This window comes from Phascolarctos cinereus, unplaced genomic scaffold (genome assembly GCF_003287225.1).
Source record: "Phascolarctos cinereus isolate Bilbo 61053 unplaced genomic scaffold, phaCin_HiC Scaffold_2;HRSCAF=192, whole genome shotgun sequence".
NCBI classification, from domain to species: domain Eukaryota; kingdom Metazoa; phylum Chordata; class Mammalia; order Diprotodontia; family Phascolarctidae; genus Phascolarctos; species Phascolarctos cinereus.
This window is the reverse complement of record NW_027555625.1, coordinates 159,651,332-159,669,705: the sequence shown is the minus strand read 5'-3', so window position 1 is coordinate 159,669,705 and position 18,374 is coordinate 159,651,332. Positions and strand designations below refer to the sequence as shown.

The 18,374-nt window shown below is 35.7% G+C and overlaps 1 protein-coding gene across 2 annotated transcripts in view; it reads right to left on the bottom strand.

Moving 5' to 3' along the window:
• DZANK1 (double zinc ribbon and ankyrin repeat domains 1) overlaps positions 1-18,374 on the bottom strand; it is a 117,259-nt gene that overhangs the window by 16,616 nt on the left and 82,269 nt on the right. For both annotated transcript variants that reach the window (XM_020986549.2, XM_020986561.2), the window contains exons 15-17: positions 15,766-15,837; positions 2,605-2,701; positions 2,122-2,216 (exon numbers count right to left, since the gene is read on the bottom strand). In XM_020986549.2, coding sequence (XP_020842208.1) covers positions 2,122-2,216; positions 2,605-2,701; positions 15,766-15,837 — 264 coding nt within the window. The remainder of the gene's footprint in view (positions 1-2,121; positions 2,217-2,604; positions 2,702-15,765; positions 15,838-18,374) is intronic.

Here is an 18,374-nt window from a genome sequence, read left to right as displayed (position 1 = left end):
GCCACTGAATCAAATGCTAAATAAATCATTTGCTTGGATGAAACTCAGTTTCTTTATTCCACTGTAACAATCCCCTTGCATCTGGTTACCTGTAATAGTCTACTATTTGGTTTCTCTGCCTCAAGTCTCTCCCTAGTATAGTCTATACGCCATATAGCTGTCAAAATGATTTTCCTAAAGAGCAGATCTAACTATGTCACTTCCATATTCAATAAACACCAATAGCTCCCTACTGCCTCTAGAATATGTTTTGTTTGGCTTTTAAAGCCCTTTACAATCTGTATTTCCAGTCTTCTTACACACTGATACAACTATATGGCCACAACCAATGGCTCTCTATTATCTTTAGGATTAAATATAAACTCCATCTGGCTGTTTATCTAGAGGCAGCTGGAGAGAACAACCAGTGGTTTCCTCTTACCTCCAGAATAAAATATAAACTCTATTCACCTCCCCCATTAGACTGTGAGCTCCTTGAAATCAGGGACTGTCTTTTGCCTCTTTTTGTATCCCTAGTGCTTAGCACAGTGCATGGCACATAGTAGGCTCTTAATAAATGTTTATTGATTGACTGACACAACCTATCCCCCAAATTACTTTATTATGCATTGAAGCAGCTGGAGGCCAAAGTGGAGAGAGTGCCAGACTTGGACTTAGAAAGAACTCTTGTCAAATCCTGCCTCAGACACCTCCTGGCTACGTGACCTTGGGTACTCATTTGACCTCTCTTGAGCATGATGATAATAATAGTACCTACCTCACAGGGTTGTAGTGGGGATCAAAGGAGATAATATATATAAAGCACTTATAAGCCTAAAAATGCTACATAAAAACCAGCTATTACCTTATCATTGTAATTGTTATTCTTATTACATTACTTCCCTTTATACAGTCTATGGTCCAGCTAAACTGGCCTTCTTGCTATTCCTTGCACCCAGCACCCTCTTTGCCTTTGCACTGGCTGTGCCCCCAAACAGAGCTTGAAATGGATTCTCATCTCACCTCTGCTCCTTAGAATCCTCATTTCCTTCAAAATTCAGTTCCAGTGTGACCTTCTATATGATGATTTTCCTGTTCCTTTCAATTGCTATTAGACTGTGAGCTCCCTGAAGGCAGGGATGATCTTTTGCCTTTCTTTGTATGTCTAATGCTTAACACAGTGCCTGGCACTTGATGGGTGCTTAATAAATATTTATTGATTGACTGTAAGCCCCGCCCCATTACCTGTATTTATTTTGAATATAATTATATGCAAATATGTTGTCTTCCTCGAGGGAAGGAAGTGTTTCACGTTCGTCTTTGTGTCCCCAGTGCCTGGCAATATATGACTTCCAGCAGGAGCTTACTAAATGTTTGTTGGTTGACTAGTTGTTTAAAACATTCCTTCTGTATATATGTCCCTAGGATTCTAAGATAGACCTTAAATGAGAGGGGGCTGCTGTTGAGGCTACAAGCATACAGAGGAGAGGGATTAAGATCTTGGCAGATGTTCAATTCAGAGGCTCATTCACTGGAACAACTCTTAACTCTATGGCTTGGCAAAACCCACAAAGGGCAATCTAACAATGCTTCCACAGAAAGCAAATTTTTTCTCTGCCACTTATTAGTTGTATCGTGTTGAGCAAGTAATTATACTTCACTGAACCTCCATTTCCTAATTCATAAAATGGGACTAATAAGATTTTCATTCACTTACCATACAAGGTGGCTACACAGAAAGTACTTTGAGCTAATATTTGTAAATGTCATTTGGGTCCTCCAAAAGATTTTTGTGATTAGTTCTCTTTTTAAGAGGTCTTTCAAACAGTTTCTAAGAATGTGAGAGATTAATTAATTAATAGCCAGAATTGTACAATGGCAAAAAAACTAAATTGGATGAAAAACTGAGGAGACTTGAGTACTAGTTCTTGCAGTGCTCAGGTTAGTGATTCTGATTTGTTTCTTATCTGTAAAATAAAAAGGTTGGACTAGTTGACTCTTAAGGTCTCTTCCACTTCCTAAAATTCTGGAATTCTGTTTATTAAATGTACTCATTTTCTATCTCTCCATTTAATTGTTGCAAATGGCAGTGCTATCCCTGTATTAGAGAAGGCAATCACAAAGAATAAGGGTTGTACATACTGAAAGAAGGTCTTCCTTTCCTTGAAATGGTCTTATCTTCCTTTTATTCATTATGTCCCTTGTAGAGTCTGAGGTGCTTTGGTTGTTTTCATTTACTAAAGAAGAACATAAAAGAGTTAAGATTCAAAGAAATACTCTCTCCTTGCAGTCCAATGGCAGATGAGGCAATCTATGTTCAAGGGAGTGGTGGGGAATAAAGAAAATTAGATGGGAGAATTTGTGTTCCATTAACCCTGTAAGAAGAGTCCCTACAATTTCCTCACAAAATTTTCTTTTAACCAAGACCCCAAACCTCATCATCCTGTTTCTGGGGCATTTTGGCTGATATATCTTTAATTCCAAGAAAACCTCAACTAAGCAGAAGGGTGTCAACATATGAGTTATTGTAATGGGTGGTCAAGTGTAATTTTCGGGTGCCCTGTTGCCATTATCAGGTTTTATGAGATACTCTTAACTTGTTGAAAACATTAAGGGAAAACTCACCTGCACACAATTGGCTACTGTAATGTCCATTTTGACCTTCTGTTGCTGTGCTTGGAAAATGCTTGTCATAATTTACTGGCTTGTTGGTGGAAATATTCTGGTAAATGACATACATAATGCATTTTAAAAGATAACTATGAAATTTTTTTTCTTAATGAGCACACAGTGATAGCTAATTCATTTTTTTTAAAGGCAATGTTTGAAACAAAAAGAAACAATGACAAATAAAACTTAGCAAGTTAATCTTCAAAACAACGAGCTTTTATATAATACATATGTAAAATATGTATTTAGATTTAGTTAATATTAAGAACTATTAGAATACCAAAGGAAAAAGAAAGCCTAGAGAATCCAGAGCAGATAACCACGATAGAAACTTCAAAACTAACTTAAAGACATCAAATTTAAAAAAGGTATTATATATTAATTTAGATAAGATAAGAATAATGATTGCAAGAAAGGATCAAGCTCTAGTATTGACAGAACATCAAGTAGACATGTTATATTTAAAAGTAGATGAAAAATACTTCAGGATCTAAAGGAACTGACACAATCTGCCAACAAATTTCCGCAGCTACAAAAACCATTACCACTATCAGTGAAAATAAGAAAACTTATAAAAAGATTTTTAAGAGTTAGGTGGATTAGAATGTTAAGAAAAGTAAGAGTGAAAGATGTAAAGTAAAATCAATGAGTAAATTAGATTATATACAATGAGAATTACATAGTAGAAACATATCTTTTTACAAATGGTTTCTCTCTACAAAGATACAGCAACAAAGTGCAGGTAGAGACAGTGCTGTGGAGAAAGGAGACCTAACCCCTGAAAGCTAGATTGTATATCACCTCTAGGAATGAATTTAAGGTTTATTTTCTTAATGGCAGAAACAAGTAAGAAACAATACAAATAGCTATGTTAAGATATGTTATATATTGATGTTTAAAATATTTTTAAAAAGTAGATAGGTTATCTTCTGATTCAGTTTAAAGGAAAACAAAACATTGAAAGTCAATATAGAAATTAGGGAGATATGTACACTATCTATGTGACACTGGGCAATCCATATAGCCTCTCAGTAGCCCCATGAAACTCTCTGGCACAATCAGGTAGCAGGGTACAAATTGCAGAAAAGTTGTTTATCTGAACTGATAGAATGGTTGCCTAATGGGGCATTCCCTTCCCTAATGAAATTACAGGTCCAAACTCCAAATCTCAAATCAGAACTCAAAGAAACCTGAACATATGGAAATTTGAGACAAGATTATATATTTAGAGCTGCAAGGATTTCTGGGGCCATTTAGTCCAATACTCTCATTTCACAGATGAGGAAACAGGCTTGGTGATTAAATGACTTGCCCAGGATCATATAGGCAGTGAGCAATAGTCAAAGCAGGTACTTGGGCACTCTGAACTCCAAATCTAGCACTCTTTGCATCACACCAAGCAGTCTCTGGAATAAATATAGAAAACGATGCTGTATATTTAAAAAATCTAATCACTGACTTTGTGAATATACGTTAAGTCCTTTGTAACATTGGGGCCACTCCTTGAATTATCACTCACCATAGCATGTTGAGGTCTTCACAGAGTTGACTTCTTTAAAAAAAACTATTTTTCAATTAATCAGCATTTATTTTCTCACTCCCTCCTCCATTGGAAAAAAAGAAAACCAAAGTTCTTATTACAAATATTCATAGTCTCCATGCTGACTGTTTTCAGTATCCTCTCCCAACCTCTCTGCTCACCTCCAATCTTGCATCTCCAACTGCTTTTCATATAGATACACGAACTGAATGTCTAGTAGATATCTTAAATTCAACATGTCCAAAACTGAACTTCTTATCTTTCTCCTTAAATCCTGCTCTGCCCAGCCCCTACCCCAATTTTTCCTATTACTGTAGAAAGTAGCACCATCCTCCAAGTCCCTCAGGTTTACAACCTAGGAGTCATCCCTGACTCCTCACTATCTCTCTCCCCATATCCAATCTGTTGCCAAGGTCTGTTGATTTCATCTTTGCAACATCTCTTGAATATGTCCTCTTCTCTCCTCTGACACTGCCACTACCCTGGTGTAGGCCCTTATCATCTCATTCCTGGACTATTGTAATATCTGGTGGATCTGCCTGCCTCAAGTCTCTGCCTACTCCAATCCATCCTCCATTCAGAAAGAAAAGTGATTTTCTTTTTATTTCTCCCCCCCCCACTTAATAGGATTTTGTTTTTTTTCCAATTACATATAAAGATAGCTTTTAACATTCATTTTTATAAGATTTTGAGTTTCAAATTTTTCTCCCTCTTCTTCCCCCTCCCCAAGACAGCAAGCAATCTGATATAGGTTATACATGCACAATCATGTTAAACATATTTCCATATTAGTTATGTTGTGGAAGAAGAATCAGTACAAAAGGGAAAAATCATGAGAAAGAAAAAACAAAAAACAAAAAAAGTGAAAATAATCTGCTTCAATCTGCATTCAGATTCCACAGTTTTTTCTCTGGATGTGGATAGCATTAAGTGAATTTCTAAAATGCACGTCTGATCACAACACCCTCCTACTCTGTGAACTCCAGTGGCTCCCTATTGCCTTCAGGATTAAATACAAAATACTATGTTTGGCATTCAAAGCTCTTCACAACCTAGCCCCCTCATGCCTTTTCCAGTCTCCTTATAACTCACTCCCTGATGTGTCCTCTTTGATTCAGGACACTGGCTCCTGGTTGTTCCAGGAATAAGACACTCCATCTCTTGGCTCTGGGCTGTCCTCCATGCCTGGAATGTTTTCCCCCCTCAGCTTTCTCTACTGACTTCCCTGGCTTCCTCTAAGGCCCAACTAAAATCCCATCTTTTATTAGAAGCCTTTTCCAATGCCTCTTAATTCTACTGCTTTCCCTTCTGTTAATTATTTCTTATTTATCCTCATTTGTATATATCTGTTTGCATATTGTTTCCTACATTAGATTGTAAGTTCCTTGAAAGCAGGAACTGTCTTTTACCTCTTCTTGTATCCCCAGTGCTTAGCACAGTGCCTGGCATATAGTAGGCTCTTAATAACTGTTATTTGTTTGATAACTGAGTGAAATAAATTCCCACATTAGTCATGTCCAAAAATATTTCTCATTTGGCATCTTAAATCCATCACTTCTTTGTCAAAAGCTAGTACTATTTACTTTCTTAGGGTCCTGGAGGTAACCCTGAGCATTTGGGTTTCTAATACTATCAATCATTAGCCCCCTCCACTATGTCTCCCACTAACAATTATCTAGTAGATTAGCAGACATTTAGAAAAGATATTTACTAAGGAGGTTGAGTAAGAATAGTTTATACAAAATATTATCCCCCAAATTCTGGGGCATACTCACAAATATACACAAATCCATGGAAATAGTAGACTCAATGATAGTAAGAAATATTGTTAGGATTCATGTAAGGCAAAAGGATAACTCACAAGTACTGTTGCTTTGTGGCCTGGATGGTTTTTTTTGGGGGGAGGCGCTAGGCAATGGAGTTAAGTGACTTGCCCAGGGTCACACAGCCAGTAAGTGTTAAGTATCTGAGAACGGATTTGAACTCAGGTCCTCCTGACTCCAGAGCTCTATTTACTGCACCACCTAGCTGCCCCATCTGGATGTACTTTCTTGAATCCACAGCTGGCATTCTCAATAGGGCTGGGAGTGGAGGCATCAAAAAGAGAAAGAAATTGTCCTACCTATAAAAGCATTTCCCTGTTAGGGGCTTTCCTCTGTCTTTGGAACGGAAATCCTCACCTCCCAAACCTGGAGTCTTCCATTGCTAGCCTAGTCCATGACATGACTGGCAGACTTGAAATGGCTTGTTATTATAGAGAGAGAGACAGCCCAAGGAGTGTGACTTTGTATCAACTAATCTTAAGATACTTACAATGTGCTATGTGATTTCCTCCAATGGCTAAACACTCTAAAATTCTATAAAATTTATTAGGCACTTATTTATAAATTGTGTTGCAGTTCAAGGAAAATTCCTTAATACCCAGTATACTGATTCAACTGAAACATCTGGGACTTCTGCGATTATGTTAATTGGGGTGGAGATATAATCCCCATTCTTTAAACTCTTAACCTCCCAGATCTTCATTTTCCTCATCTGATTGTCAAGCATGGCCTAATGGATAGGAGTAGATCTGAAGTCAGGAAACTGGATTCAAAACCCAGGTCAGATGGGTGGGGAATGGGGTGGAGGGGGTGAGAGAATTTGGAACTGAAAATAAAAATAGAATGGAATAAGAAAAATCCCCAGGTCATACATTTACTAGTTGTGTGAACCTGGGTAAATGACTTCACTTCTCCAATTCTCAATTTCCTCATCTGTAAACTGGAGACAAAAATCTCTATCCCCTCCAGGCTTGTGAGGCTCCAATAAGTTCATGAATGCAAAGTGTTTGTGAACCTCCAAGTATAATATAAATGTGAGCTCAAACATGGTTGCTCAATTAAAAAGTTGAGTTTTTGCAGCAAAAAGAGTTTTGGAATATTAATTCATTCCTCCTCCTCTTCCTCCCCCTCTGTTAAAACCACACTTGTTATTTCATCAGTACAGAAAGTACTCTGTGAAAAACTCCCTTTACCAATAAAGCTCAAGCTATAAGACTGTAACTTATTCTTAGAGTTGTCTGGGTCACTGAAAGGTTAAATGATGTAATATAGATGATATTTGTTAGAGGTAGGTTTTGAACACCTTCCCGACTGGGAGGCCAGCTCTCTATCCAATACATCATGCTACCACTCATATATTCATTGATGAATTAAAAAGTAATAAAAATTTAGCTGTTTTATTTTAAAAGACAACTTTCTCAGACTAAGTTGCAGAGGTATGGATTATCATTGATAGAGGTAGCTTCCTCACTTGGAAGTTCCCTATATTAATGAAATCACAAGTCTAGTGTTGTTGAGTCATTTTCAGTCATGTCTGACTCTCTATGACCCTATTTTTGGGGTTTTCTTGGCAAAGATAATGAAGTGGTTTGTCATTTCCTCCCCCAGCCCATTTTATAGATGAGGAAACTGAGGCAAACAGGGTTAAGTGACTTGCCCATGGTCACACAGTTAGTAAGTTTCTGAGGCCATATCTGAACTCAAGTTCTCTTGACTCCAAGGCAGGTGCTCTATCCACTGCCACCTAACTGCCATGTTCAAATCTAGTAGCCATCCCTTTTCCTTTCTTTTCTTTCTGTTTTAAGTAGGTTTTATTGATGCCTTTTTAAAAAACATAACCATAACTTCTCCCAGTATCCCTCTTATTGCCTCCCAAAAAGACATCCCGTATAACAAGTAGTATTTTAAAGGCAAAAACAAAAAGAAAAAATCTGCACAACCAATAGATGTAAAAGAAGTATAAAAATATGTGTGGTATACATTTGTGGACCTCCCAACTCTAAAAAAAAAAAAGGTGGAGTGGGACTGTTTTTTCATATCTCTTCTTTCAAGCCATGCTTGTTCTTTTAATTTTTTTAATATTCACTTTTGATTTTTTTTTGGTGATGATTCTTTTTGTTTGTGGTAGTTTCTGTGCATATTGTTTTCTTTGCTCCTTTTACTTTACTCTGCATCACTTCATGTAGATCTTTCCATATATTTCTATCCCATTTTCATTTATCATATTCATCATTTCTTTATATCACAATAATATTTCATTATATTCATGTACCACATTTCTTTAACCATTTTCATTTTGCAATTGACAAGCATTTACTTTATTTTCTAATTCTTTGCTATCACAAAAAGTGTTGCTATAAACATTTTGGTATATATAGAGCTTTCTTCCTCTCAATGTTTGTTCATGTCCTTTGACCACTTATCTATTGAGGAGTGGCTTTTGGTCTTCTATATACCTATAAATTGTTTATATATCTCAGATACCAAAATCAGAGGAATTTGATACAATAATTTCTCCCCATTTTATTGCTTCCCCTCTTATCTTGGGTACCTTAATTTTGTTTGTGCAGAAGGTTTTCAGTTGTATATAATCTAAGTATCTATTTCATCTTTTGCAATTGCCTCTATTCCTTATTTGGTTAAGAATATATCTCTCATTCATAGATGTGAATAGGATATGTCGGCTTTTCTCCTAATTTTTTTTATAGTATGATCTTTAATGTTAAAATTACATAGTCTCTTTTAAAAATCAAGTATCGAGTTCTTTCCTAAGCAATTTGTATTTTCCAGTTTATCAAACACTTATTGATTTTCATTGTTTCTGATTTTCTTTTGTCTAGTTTGTTCTATTGGTCTACACATCATTTTTGAAAACATTCCTTTATTTGTCAATAATACTTAACAGAATTACTATATTTTGTGCTAGTAACTCAATATCACTAAATTTGTTGCCCCTTTCTTTAAAAAAAGAAACATTTTTTTAACATTTAAAAATTTTGAGTTCCAGATTCTCTCCCTCCTTCCCACATCTCCCCTACCTACTGAGAAAGCAAACAAGATGACAGCAATTATACATGTGAAACCATGTAAAACATATTTACATATAGCCACATGAAAAAAAAATAAAGGGAAGGGAAAATTATATTTCAATATGCACTCAGAGTTCATCGATTCTCTTTCTGGAGGTGGACAGCATTTTTTCATCATGAATCCCTTGGAATTGTTTGGATCATTGTATTAGTCAGAGTAGCCAGGTCTTTCACAGTCGATCATCATTATAACACTGCTGTTACTGTGCACAATGATCTCTTTACTTTGTTTCAACTCACATAGGTTTTGCCATGTTATAGCACAATTGTACTCCATCACAGTCATATGCCACAACTTGTTTAGTCATTCCCCAGTTGATGAGAATCCCCTCAATTTCCAATTCGTTGCCACCACAAAAAGAGCTGCTATAAATATTTTTGTATATATAGGTGCTTTTCCTTATTCTTTGATCTCTTTGGCATATAGACCTACTAATGATATTACTTGATCAAAGGGTATATACAATTTGATAGCCCTTTGGGCATATCTCCAGATTGTTCTCCTGAATGGTTAAACCAGTACACTACTCCACCAACAATTCATTAGTGTATTTATTTTTTCCCCCATTCCCTCCAGTATTTGCCATTTTTGACAGGTGTGAAGTGGTACTTCACTGTTCTATTTGCTGTTCTCTAATCAATAGTGATCTAGAGCATTTTTTTTCATATGACTATAGTTAGTTTTGATTTTTTTTCTCCTGAAAATTTCCTGTTCCTATCCTTTGACCACTTATCCATTGGGGAATGGCTCTTTTTATAAAACTGACTGAGTTCCCTATATATTTTAGAAATGAAGTCTTTATCAGAGAAACTTGCTGTAAATTTTTAAAATATTATTTCATTGTCTATGATACCTTTTAGGAAAATGTACTTTCCTTGATTATCTCTTTTTTATTATTTTGATTTGTCAACAATCACTTCCATAAACTTTTGAGTTTAAAATTTTTTTTTAAATTTTTAGGTAATTGGGGTTAAGTGACTTGCCCAGGGTCATACAGTAAGTGGCAACTGTTTGGTCTGAGGCCAGATTTGAACTCAGGTCCTCCTGACTTCAGGGCTGGTGCTCTATCTACTGTCCCACCTAGCTGCCCCTGAGTTTTAAATTTTTCTCCCCCTCCCTCCCCACCTTTCTTCCCCAAATGGCGTGCAATCTGATATAGCTAATTATCTCTTTTAATTAGGTCTAGTTTTGCTTTTGCTTTGTCTGAAAGCATAATTGCTACTCCTGCCTTTTTTACTTCAGCTAAAGCATAATAGATTCTGTTCCAGCCCTTTATTTTAACTCTGTGTGTCTGTTTCAAGCATGTCTCTTGTAAACAACATATTGTTGGATTCTGATTCCTAATTCATTCTACTATCCATTTCTATTTTATGGGTTAGCTCATCCCATTCACATTCACAGTTATGATTACTGTATATTTCCTTCCATCCTATTTTTTTTTGTCCTTTTCTCTTTTTATCCTGTCCCTCCTTAAAAATCTGTTTTGCTTCTGACCTTAATCTGCCCTTCCTTTTATTATTCCCCTTTCCCACAACTCTTATCCCCTTCCCCTCCCATTTCCATATTGGGTTAGCTCTCTATACTCAACTGAGTGTATACATATGCTCTTCTCTCTTTGAATAAATTCTGAGAAGTTCAAGCTTTGGCCACCCCTCCCATTTCCCCCTCCACAATAAAAACTTTTTCCTGTGTGCCTATTTTATCTGAAAAAATTTTCTTCATTCCACCACTCCCTTCTCCTTCTCCCAGTGCATTCCTCTTTCTCACCCCTACATTTTTTTTTTTGGAGATCATCCCTACACAATTGACTAACACCCATGCCCTCTATGTAAACTCCTTCTGACTGCCCTAATAATGATAATGTTGTTAGGAGTTACATGTATCATCTTTTCATAAAGGAATATAAACAGTTTAACTTTATTGAGACCCTTATGATTATTCTTTCATTTTTACCTTCTCATGGTTCTCTTGCATCTTCTGTTTGAATGCCAAATTTTGTATTTTGCTTTGGTCTTGTCATCAGGAATGCTTGGAAGTTCTCTCTTTCAGTAAATGTTCATTCTTCCCCTTGAAGGATTAAACTCAGATTTGCTGGGTAGGTTATTCTTGGCTGTAATCCTAGCTCCTCTGCCTTCTGGAATATCATATTCCAAGCTCTCCATTCCTTTAACATAGAAGCCATTAAATCTTGTGGGATCCTGACTGTGGTTCAATGATATATGAATTGTTTCTTTCTGGCTACTTGCAACATTTTCTCCTTGACATGAAAGCCCTGAAATTTGGCTATAATATTCCTGGGAGTTTTCATTTTGAGATCAGTGTCAGGAGGTAATTGGTGGATTCTTTCAATTTTTATTTTACCATCTGGATCTAAGATATCAGTGGTTTTCCTTGATAATTTCTTGAAATACGATATCTGGGCTTTTTTTCATCATGGATTTCAGGTACTTCAATAATTCTTACATTATCTCTCCTCAATCTATTTTCTAGGTCAGTTGTTTTTCTGATGAGGTATTTAATATTTTCTTCTATTCATTCATTCTTTGGATTTGATTTTATTGTTTCTTGAAGTCTCATGGAGTTAATTCTAATTTTTAAAGAATTATTTTATTTAGTGAACTTTTGTACCTTTTTATCCATTTGGCCAATTCTGCTCCTTAAGGAGTTCTTTTCTTTTTTACCATTAGGCCAGTTCTGTTTTTTTTTAAGACATTATTTTCTTCTCTCTGTGTGTGTGTGTGTGTGTGTGTGTGTGTGTGTGTGTGTGTGTGCGTATGTGTGCCTCTAACCAGGCTGTTAATTCTCTTTCTTTCCTTTTTAAAAAAATAATTAATTTATTTTTAGTTTTCAATATTCACTTCCATAAGATTTTGAGTTTTAAATTTTTCCCTCTCTCTCTCTCCTCCCCACCCCCCAAGACAGCATGCAATCTGATATAGGCTGTACTTATACATTCATATTAAGCATATTTTCACATTAGTCATGATATATAGAAGAATTAGAACTAATAGGAAGAACCACAAGAAAGAAGAAATAAAACAAAACAGCAAAAGAAAAGGAGAGAAAATAGTATGCTTCCATCTGCATTCAGACTCCATAGTTCTTTCTCTGGATGTGGATAGCATTTTTCATCATGAGTCTATTGGAGTTCTCTTAGATCCTTGCATTGCTGAGAAGAATTAAGTCTATCAAAGTCAGTCATCACACAATCACACATCACACACAGCTATTACTATTACAGTGTTCTCCTGGTTCTGTTTATTTCACTCAGCATCAGTTCATATAAGTCTTTCCAGGTTTTTCTGAAGTCTGCCTGCTCATCATTTCTTATAGAACAATAGTATTCCATTACATTCTTATACCACAACTTGTTCAGCCATTCCTCAACTTCCCCTCAATTTCCAATTCTTTGTCATTAGTTTTCTTTCAACACTCTCATTTCTTTTCCCAATTATCACTCATCCCTTTCTTTGACTCTTCCAGGAACTGTTGCAGGCTTAGGGTCCAATCAGCACTTTTCTTTGAGGCTTTGTTTGAAGCTGGTTTCACATTGTTGTTTTCTTCTATGTTCATGTCTTGGTCTTCCCTGTAACTATAGCAGCTTTTTATGGTCAAGTTCTTTTTCTGTTGTTTGCTTATTTTTCCAGACTGTTTTTTGACCTCAAACTTTATATTAAAGCTCACCTTCTTCCTTTACAACTAATTTTGGTATATAAGCAGTAATTAACCTCATAGTCATTTCCTTGCTTACACCCACAATAAGAAGCAACAGGCAAGTAGACCAAGTGTCCAGCGATATTATGTCTTTGGTGACACAATGAAAATTAACTCCACCAACTCCTTTATAAGAATCTCCCCAGAAGACCTGTGAGGGTGTTCTCCCATTCAGTTCTAACTTCTTTATATCTTTTGGTGTCATTTATAGTCAAGGGTGTCAATATAGATGTGGTTCAGTTCCTTCAGCAGTATAATAATTCATTAGTCATTACATAAAGAATCTATAGTAAGGTACTTATACTTTAATACTCCAGTATATCTATGATCTCATTAATATGGGTGTATTCCCTCAATCAGTGTAAGTCACAATTCATCCACACATTCTCATCTTATGCAATTATTGTCTATAACTTCCCTAGAGTATCTACCTAATATGCCAGAAACATTCCTTTAGTTGTTTGTTTGTTTTACATTTTGTGTGTTCTAGGGAAGCACTTAAGACTATCCATCTACTATTTCCTGCTCTCGTTATATGACCATCCCAAGTCATTGTACAATAATACATTTACTTGGTGATATCCCTCCAAAAATTTCGACTGCCCAAGGTATCATTAGTAATAGACCTCCACCTACTTATGCCTATCTGAGTTACTTATAATTCTGATTCTTTATTGACTGTAATGTTACATGATTTATAGCAATATATTAACAGAAGAAGGTTGTTGTTTAAAAAATGTATTTTTGTTTCATTGAGCATCTTAGGATCACTGAAAGAACTGCACAATTTTCCAAATATAATCTAGGATGTTTTCTTATCTCCTGATTCAATTCTAGGCTCAGCACATCTGCAGTGCTATCCTAATTCATTGAATTGGCCATCCAGCTGCATGATATAGCATAGACCAGTGTTCTCCAGGGTAAAGACTACTGAGGGTGCTCAAAATGATTCACTTTGGTATAAGAAAAAAAATTAGAGCTTCTATTTATATATTTCATACTTTTTTTAAAAAGAAAGGAAGTTTTACTGACATTTATTATACAGAATGACAGTGGGGACCTTACTTTGTCCACATGTCAGATGGCTAAGTGTTACATACAGTATATGAAGTATTTGAAGGGAAGAATGGAGTTCCACAAAATGACAGGGTTGACAGTGACATCCTCACTCATTCATTTGTTTTCAGTGTAATGTACTGAATTTACATACATTTGATTAAGTGAATCTATAGATTTCATCATCTAGTTTTAACTAAACTACATATCACATAATGGATAGGTTGCTTGAAAAGATTTTTGCAAAGAAACCAGAGGTTTAAGGTCATACTTATAATGGGAGCACAAGATTCCCAACAACAAGAAAATGGCAGAGCTGACTCTTCTATTCTTAGTGGCATCCCTTCATGAAGCACATTACAAAGTAAAAACAATAACGATTGAATCAGAACTGATAAAAGTGAGACCAAACAATTTGAAACTATCAAAATCATGATTTTAAATATGGGTTTATATCCACTGATAATAATTAATCTCACCTTAAGTAATTAATGATACTACAAGGCCATTCCAATTAGCAAGTTATTTAAAAAAACATTGAGCCATGAATAATTTTTCCACTGTTATTCAAATTCATGTAATAATCCAATGCCATACTAAATTTCACTGAAGATAAATGTTTATAAGTCTTTTTTTCTTTTTGAGGTTTCTTATTGAATACAGAAAGACAAAAGCCACATACCACTGCAGAAACTCATACGCTTATTGCCATAGTAAAAACTGCTGAAATGATACATGGAAAACAATACTGTGCCAAACTAAAAATCGATCCTTTGTCAGAAAATACTTTGGAAGATGTACAGAAAACATTGTTGAAAATTAGAAGAAATGTGTAGAAAATTACACAGTGTGGGAAGTTTGCTTCCCACAGAGTTGGATGAAAAGTACAAATGTGTCTAACATGATTCCTTCTTGTTATTGTTGAGTTGTTTCAGTTGTGTCTGATTCTTTGTGACCCCATTTGGGGTTTTCTTGGCAAAGATACTAGAATGGTTTGCCATTTCCTTCTCTGGCTCATTTTATAGATGAGGAAACTGAGGTAAACAGGGTTAAATGACTTGCCCAGGATCATACAAGTATTAAGTGTCTGAGGTCAGATTTGAACTCACAAAGATGAGTCTTCTTGACTTCAGGCCTGACACTCTATCCACTGCACCATCTGGTTGCCCCTAACATGCTTTAGGTTGTTATATTTGCTAGATTCTTTTTCAATAATGTAATACACAAAGAATTACTTTTTTTTTGTGAGACGTGAAAGGAAAGATATACTGGAGAAGATAATAACCTCAATAGTACATTGCTTCTTTAATAAAAACAATGTTTTATGGAGAAACTGTCAAAGTATAGCTACTGAGGAAGCAGCTGCATTGGTATTTTAAAAGGATTCCAAAGTAAGGTTACTGAGATATTGTAGCACCACACATGAAATTCATTTACTGTATCATCCACAGGCAAGCCACTGTAATGAAGATCCAGAAGAGAACAAAGGGCTACAGGGTACTGCTGGTGTGGTTAGGGCTATTTTTTTTAATTAAAATAAGATGTTCAACCTTTACAATACTTTGTATTGCAGTGGCAAGGGACCATGAACATCTTTTGTATCCCGCAGAGCATGCTGTGCCACACATGGCAAAATGCTGAAAAGAGCTTAAAGATGAGTTCTGGGTTATTCCCCCTTAAGTATTTTACCTAGTCTGATGCCTACCTGAGACCCAATGTCTAGGTTTAGTCTATTTTTCAGTTCCATATTATTAAGTGGTTTGCCTATTGTAAATCTTAAATATGTATCAAGACAAATGGAAGCACTCTCATGAATTTTTAACTCGAAAATAACGAAATAAACAGATCTCCAAACTTACGTTTGTTTTTTTCAATCAAACTCTTTGCACTCACCTTTATGATTTTCATGTAATTCAGCCTGATACTGACAGCATAATCATCTTCATGGATTGTAGCTGAGAGAAGCTATTAAAAAACACACATACACACACACACATAAAGGAGACATTCACAATTGTTTGAGTCTTATTGGCCTGAATAATAGCCTAGAAAATTAGGGACTTTGAGCTATATGTTTGATCTGCCTGTGGAGCCTTAGATACTTAATTTTAGTTAATAACTGGATATCTCCTCACTTGTGAAAGGACAGAGTCCAGGAGAAATACTGGCAACATATTGGTTAGATCTTAGAAATAATTTAATTGCTTCTGTTAAATTGCCTTGTCTAAAAATAGAAGGATTAGATTATGTGTCTATTAGCTAAGATTTTTATCTATGAGGTCATAAACAATAAAGTAAATTAACAAAGGTAGATCATACAATATTCAATAGTGAGAGAGATAATTTGCCCAAGATATTTTTAATATATCTTAGTGCTGTCAGGGCAATGAATAGACAAGATCAGGGGGATCTCAAAATCACAATCCCCAAGTCATATTTATCAGCCTTCTGTTCAGATGAATATTTAAGTGCGTTAACAAGTTTTTGTGAAGAAAAATAAAGATTGAAATAGTAATAGTAGTACCTAAATAGGATGCAGCATATTACCACCTAAGAACAGCATGGAGTGTAAAAAGTGACTTAAAAGATAGCATCAAAGAGGTGTATGAGGTTACATTAAAAAATAGCATTAGTGACTCAATTTTGCCTTTATCCACCATTTTTGTGAAGTTAGTTTCAGCTGCTTGTAAGTCACCTGATTTTGGAGAAATCACAAGATTATGCCCCCTTCCCCCGCCAAAGGACATCCAACTTCAGGAACTTCACACAATTACTCTTTTCCTTCTCAACTCATTGTCCCCTGATCTTCTCTACCAATAGGAAATCAGGTGTTTTAATCCCTAGAGTCCTGTTTTTCACTCCCTCCAATTATTAATACTAACTGTATAGAAATCAATGGCCATTATCTTTGGCTACCAAGAACTTTGGTCCCAGTTTGTTTCTGCAACTGTATGTGTTGCTAAATAAATTATTGTCTAAATGTAACTATTTTTTTTAATTCCACAGTTATAGCGAGCAATGAAAGGCCTGAGACTGCAAGTCTCTGTGTGACTTACTGCACTTTTGCTGAAGAAACACCCTAGGGTGCTGTGATAAGATTTCTGCTGATGAAGGACCTCCCATCCCTGGACCTCCATGTCCTGCAGAACCACATCCAGACAGATCTTCATAGAGGTGAGTAGTCCCCAGGTGAGGGTACCATGGGGGCTAGCTCTAGTAAGCACATGGATACCCCTTTGGGGAGGTTCTTATTGGCCTTGGAACAGGGAAAACTTCCCATTCAGTAGCTGATAACTAAGAACAGAACTCTCAAATTGGGTACAGATTGATTTCTACATAGGGGATAACTAAGAATATAGCTCTCAAACTGGGTAAAGGTTGGTCTAAAATATAAAAAAATTCCTGATGGGCTCCTGATCTGGCCCAAAGAAGCAACTTTCCATTATTGTGAATTAAAGGCTTTGAGACTGCTTTTATTTTGTGTGTACTTTTTGATTAAACTTTCAGTGGGAGATAAGAAGGAAAGTGCCAGCAAGTATATCTGTGTGTCTCTCTTGTTGTATTACCTGTGTTTTGTGTCTTGGCAAATCAAACTAACTTCTTCCTGTGGCTTGATTAGCTAAAGGGAAAAGTACAAAATGTGGAAACTTTTTCTGAAGAACTTTTGAAGTCTTCAGAAAGATAGTCTCTCTCTCTCTCTGCATTTCTAACCCTGGCCATGTTGGGGAGGCAGACAAGAGACAGACAAGAAGGAAGGGAATGTTTGTTCCCATCTGCAGGAATTTATGGCATTGTAAACTAATTAGAGACTACATTTGTGACTGAAATTTCTCTACTGTGAATTTCCAAATTATGGTTTGAATGTTTCTATAAATGTTGAAATGTTTTAGTGAGTTTGGAGTACCACTCTGTAGAATTTATTTTAAGGAAAAATAAGAATAAAACTCTGCGAAAGTTAGGTGAAAACAGTGTTTAGACCTTTTATCACTTTTTGCCTGTGGAGTTTATTTATTGTTTTGTTATTTATTTATTATTTTAGTGCAAGGAAGGAAGGTGACTTTGCTGATCAGGGAAAAGAGAAAAAAAAATAGGTCTGCAATTTGCAGTTCAAATTTATCTGGTTCTTAAGAACTACCTATTATTAAGTTTTTCTTCCCCATGAAAAGAGAGAAACTTGTATAAATCAGGGAGCAATTTAAAAGTAAGTAAAATTTAATCTGGAAGACTATTTTGTGTTACCCATCTATTTCTTCTGTGAATGATATAACAAAACTTAATTGTTTAGGTAAACTAGAAGCAAAGTCACCAAAGGGTATTGGAATTGACCACACATTTGTTAGCTGTTAAGAACTCCAATTAATTAATTTTGTATAATAAAAACTTATGGTAAATTGTAAAGGAAAAATTCAGTGCAGTGAAGATTGGTTCTATAGATAGTCTGGGATATGATGGGGAAATAAAGACTAGAGGATTTAAGCTGGGTGGGGTGGCTCACTGGGTGA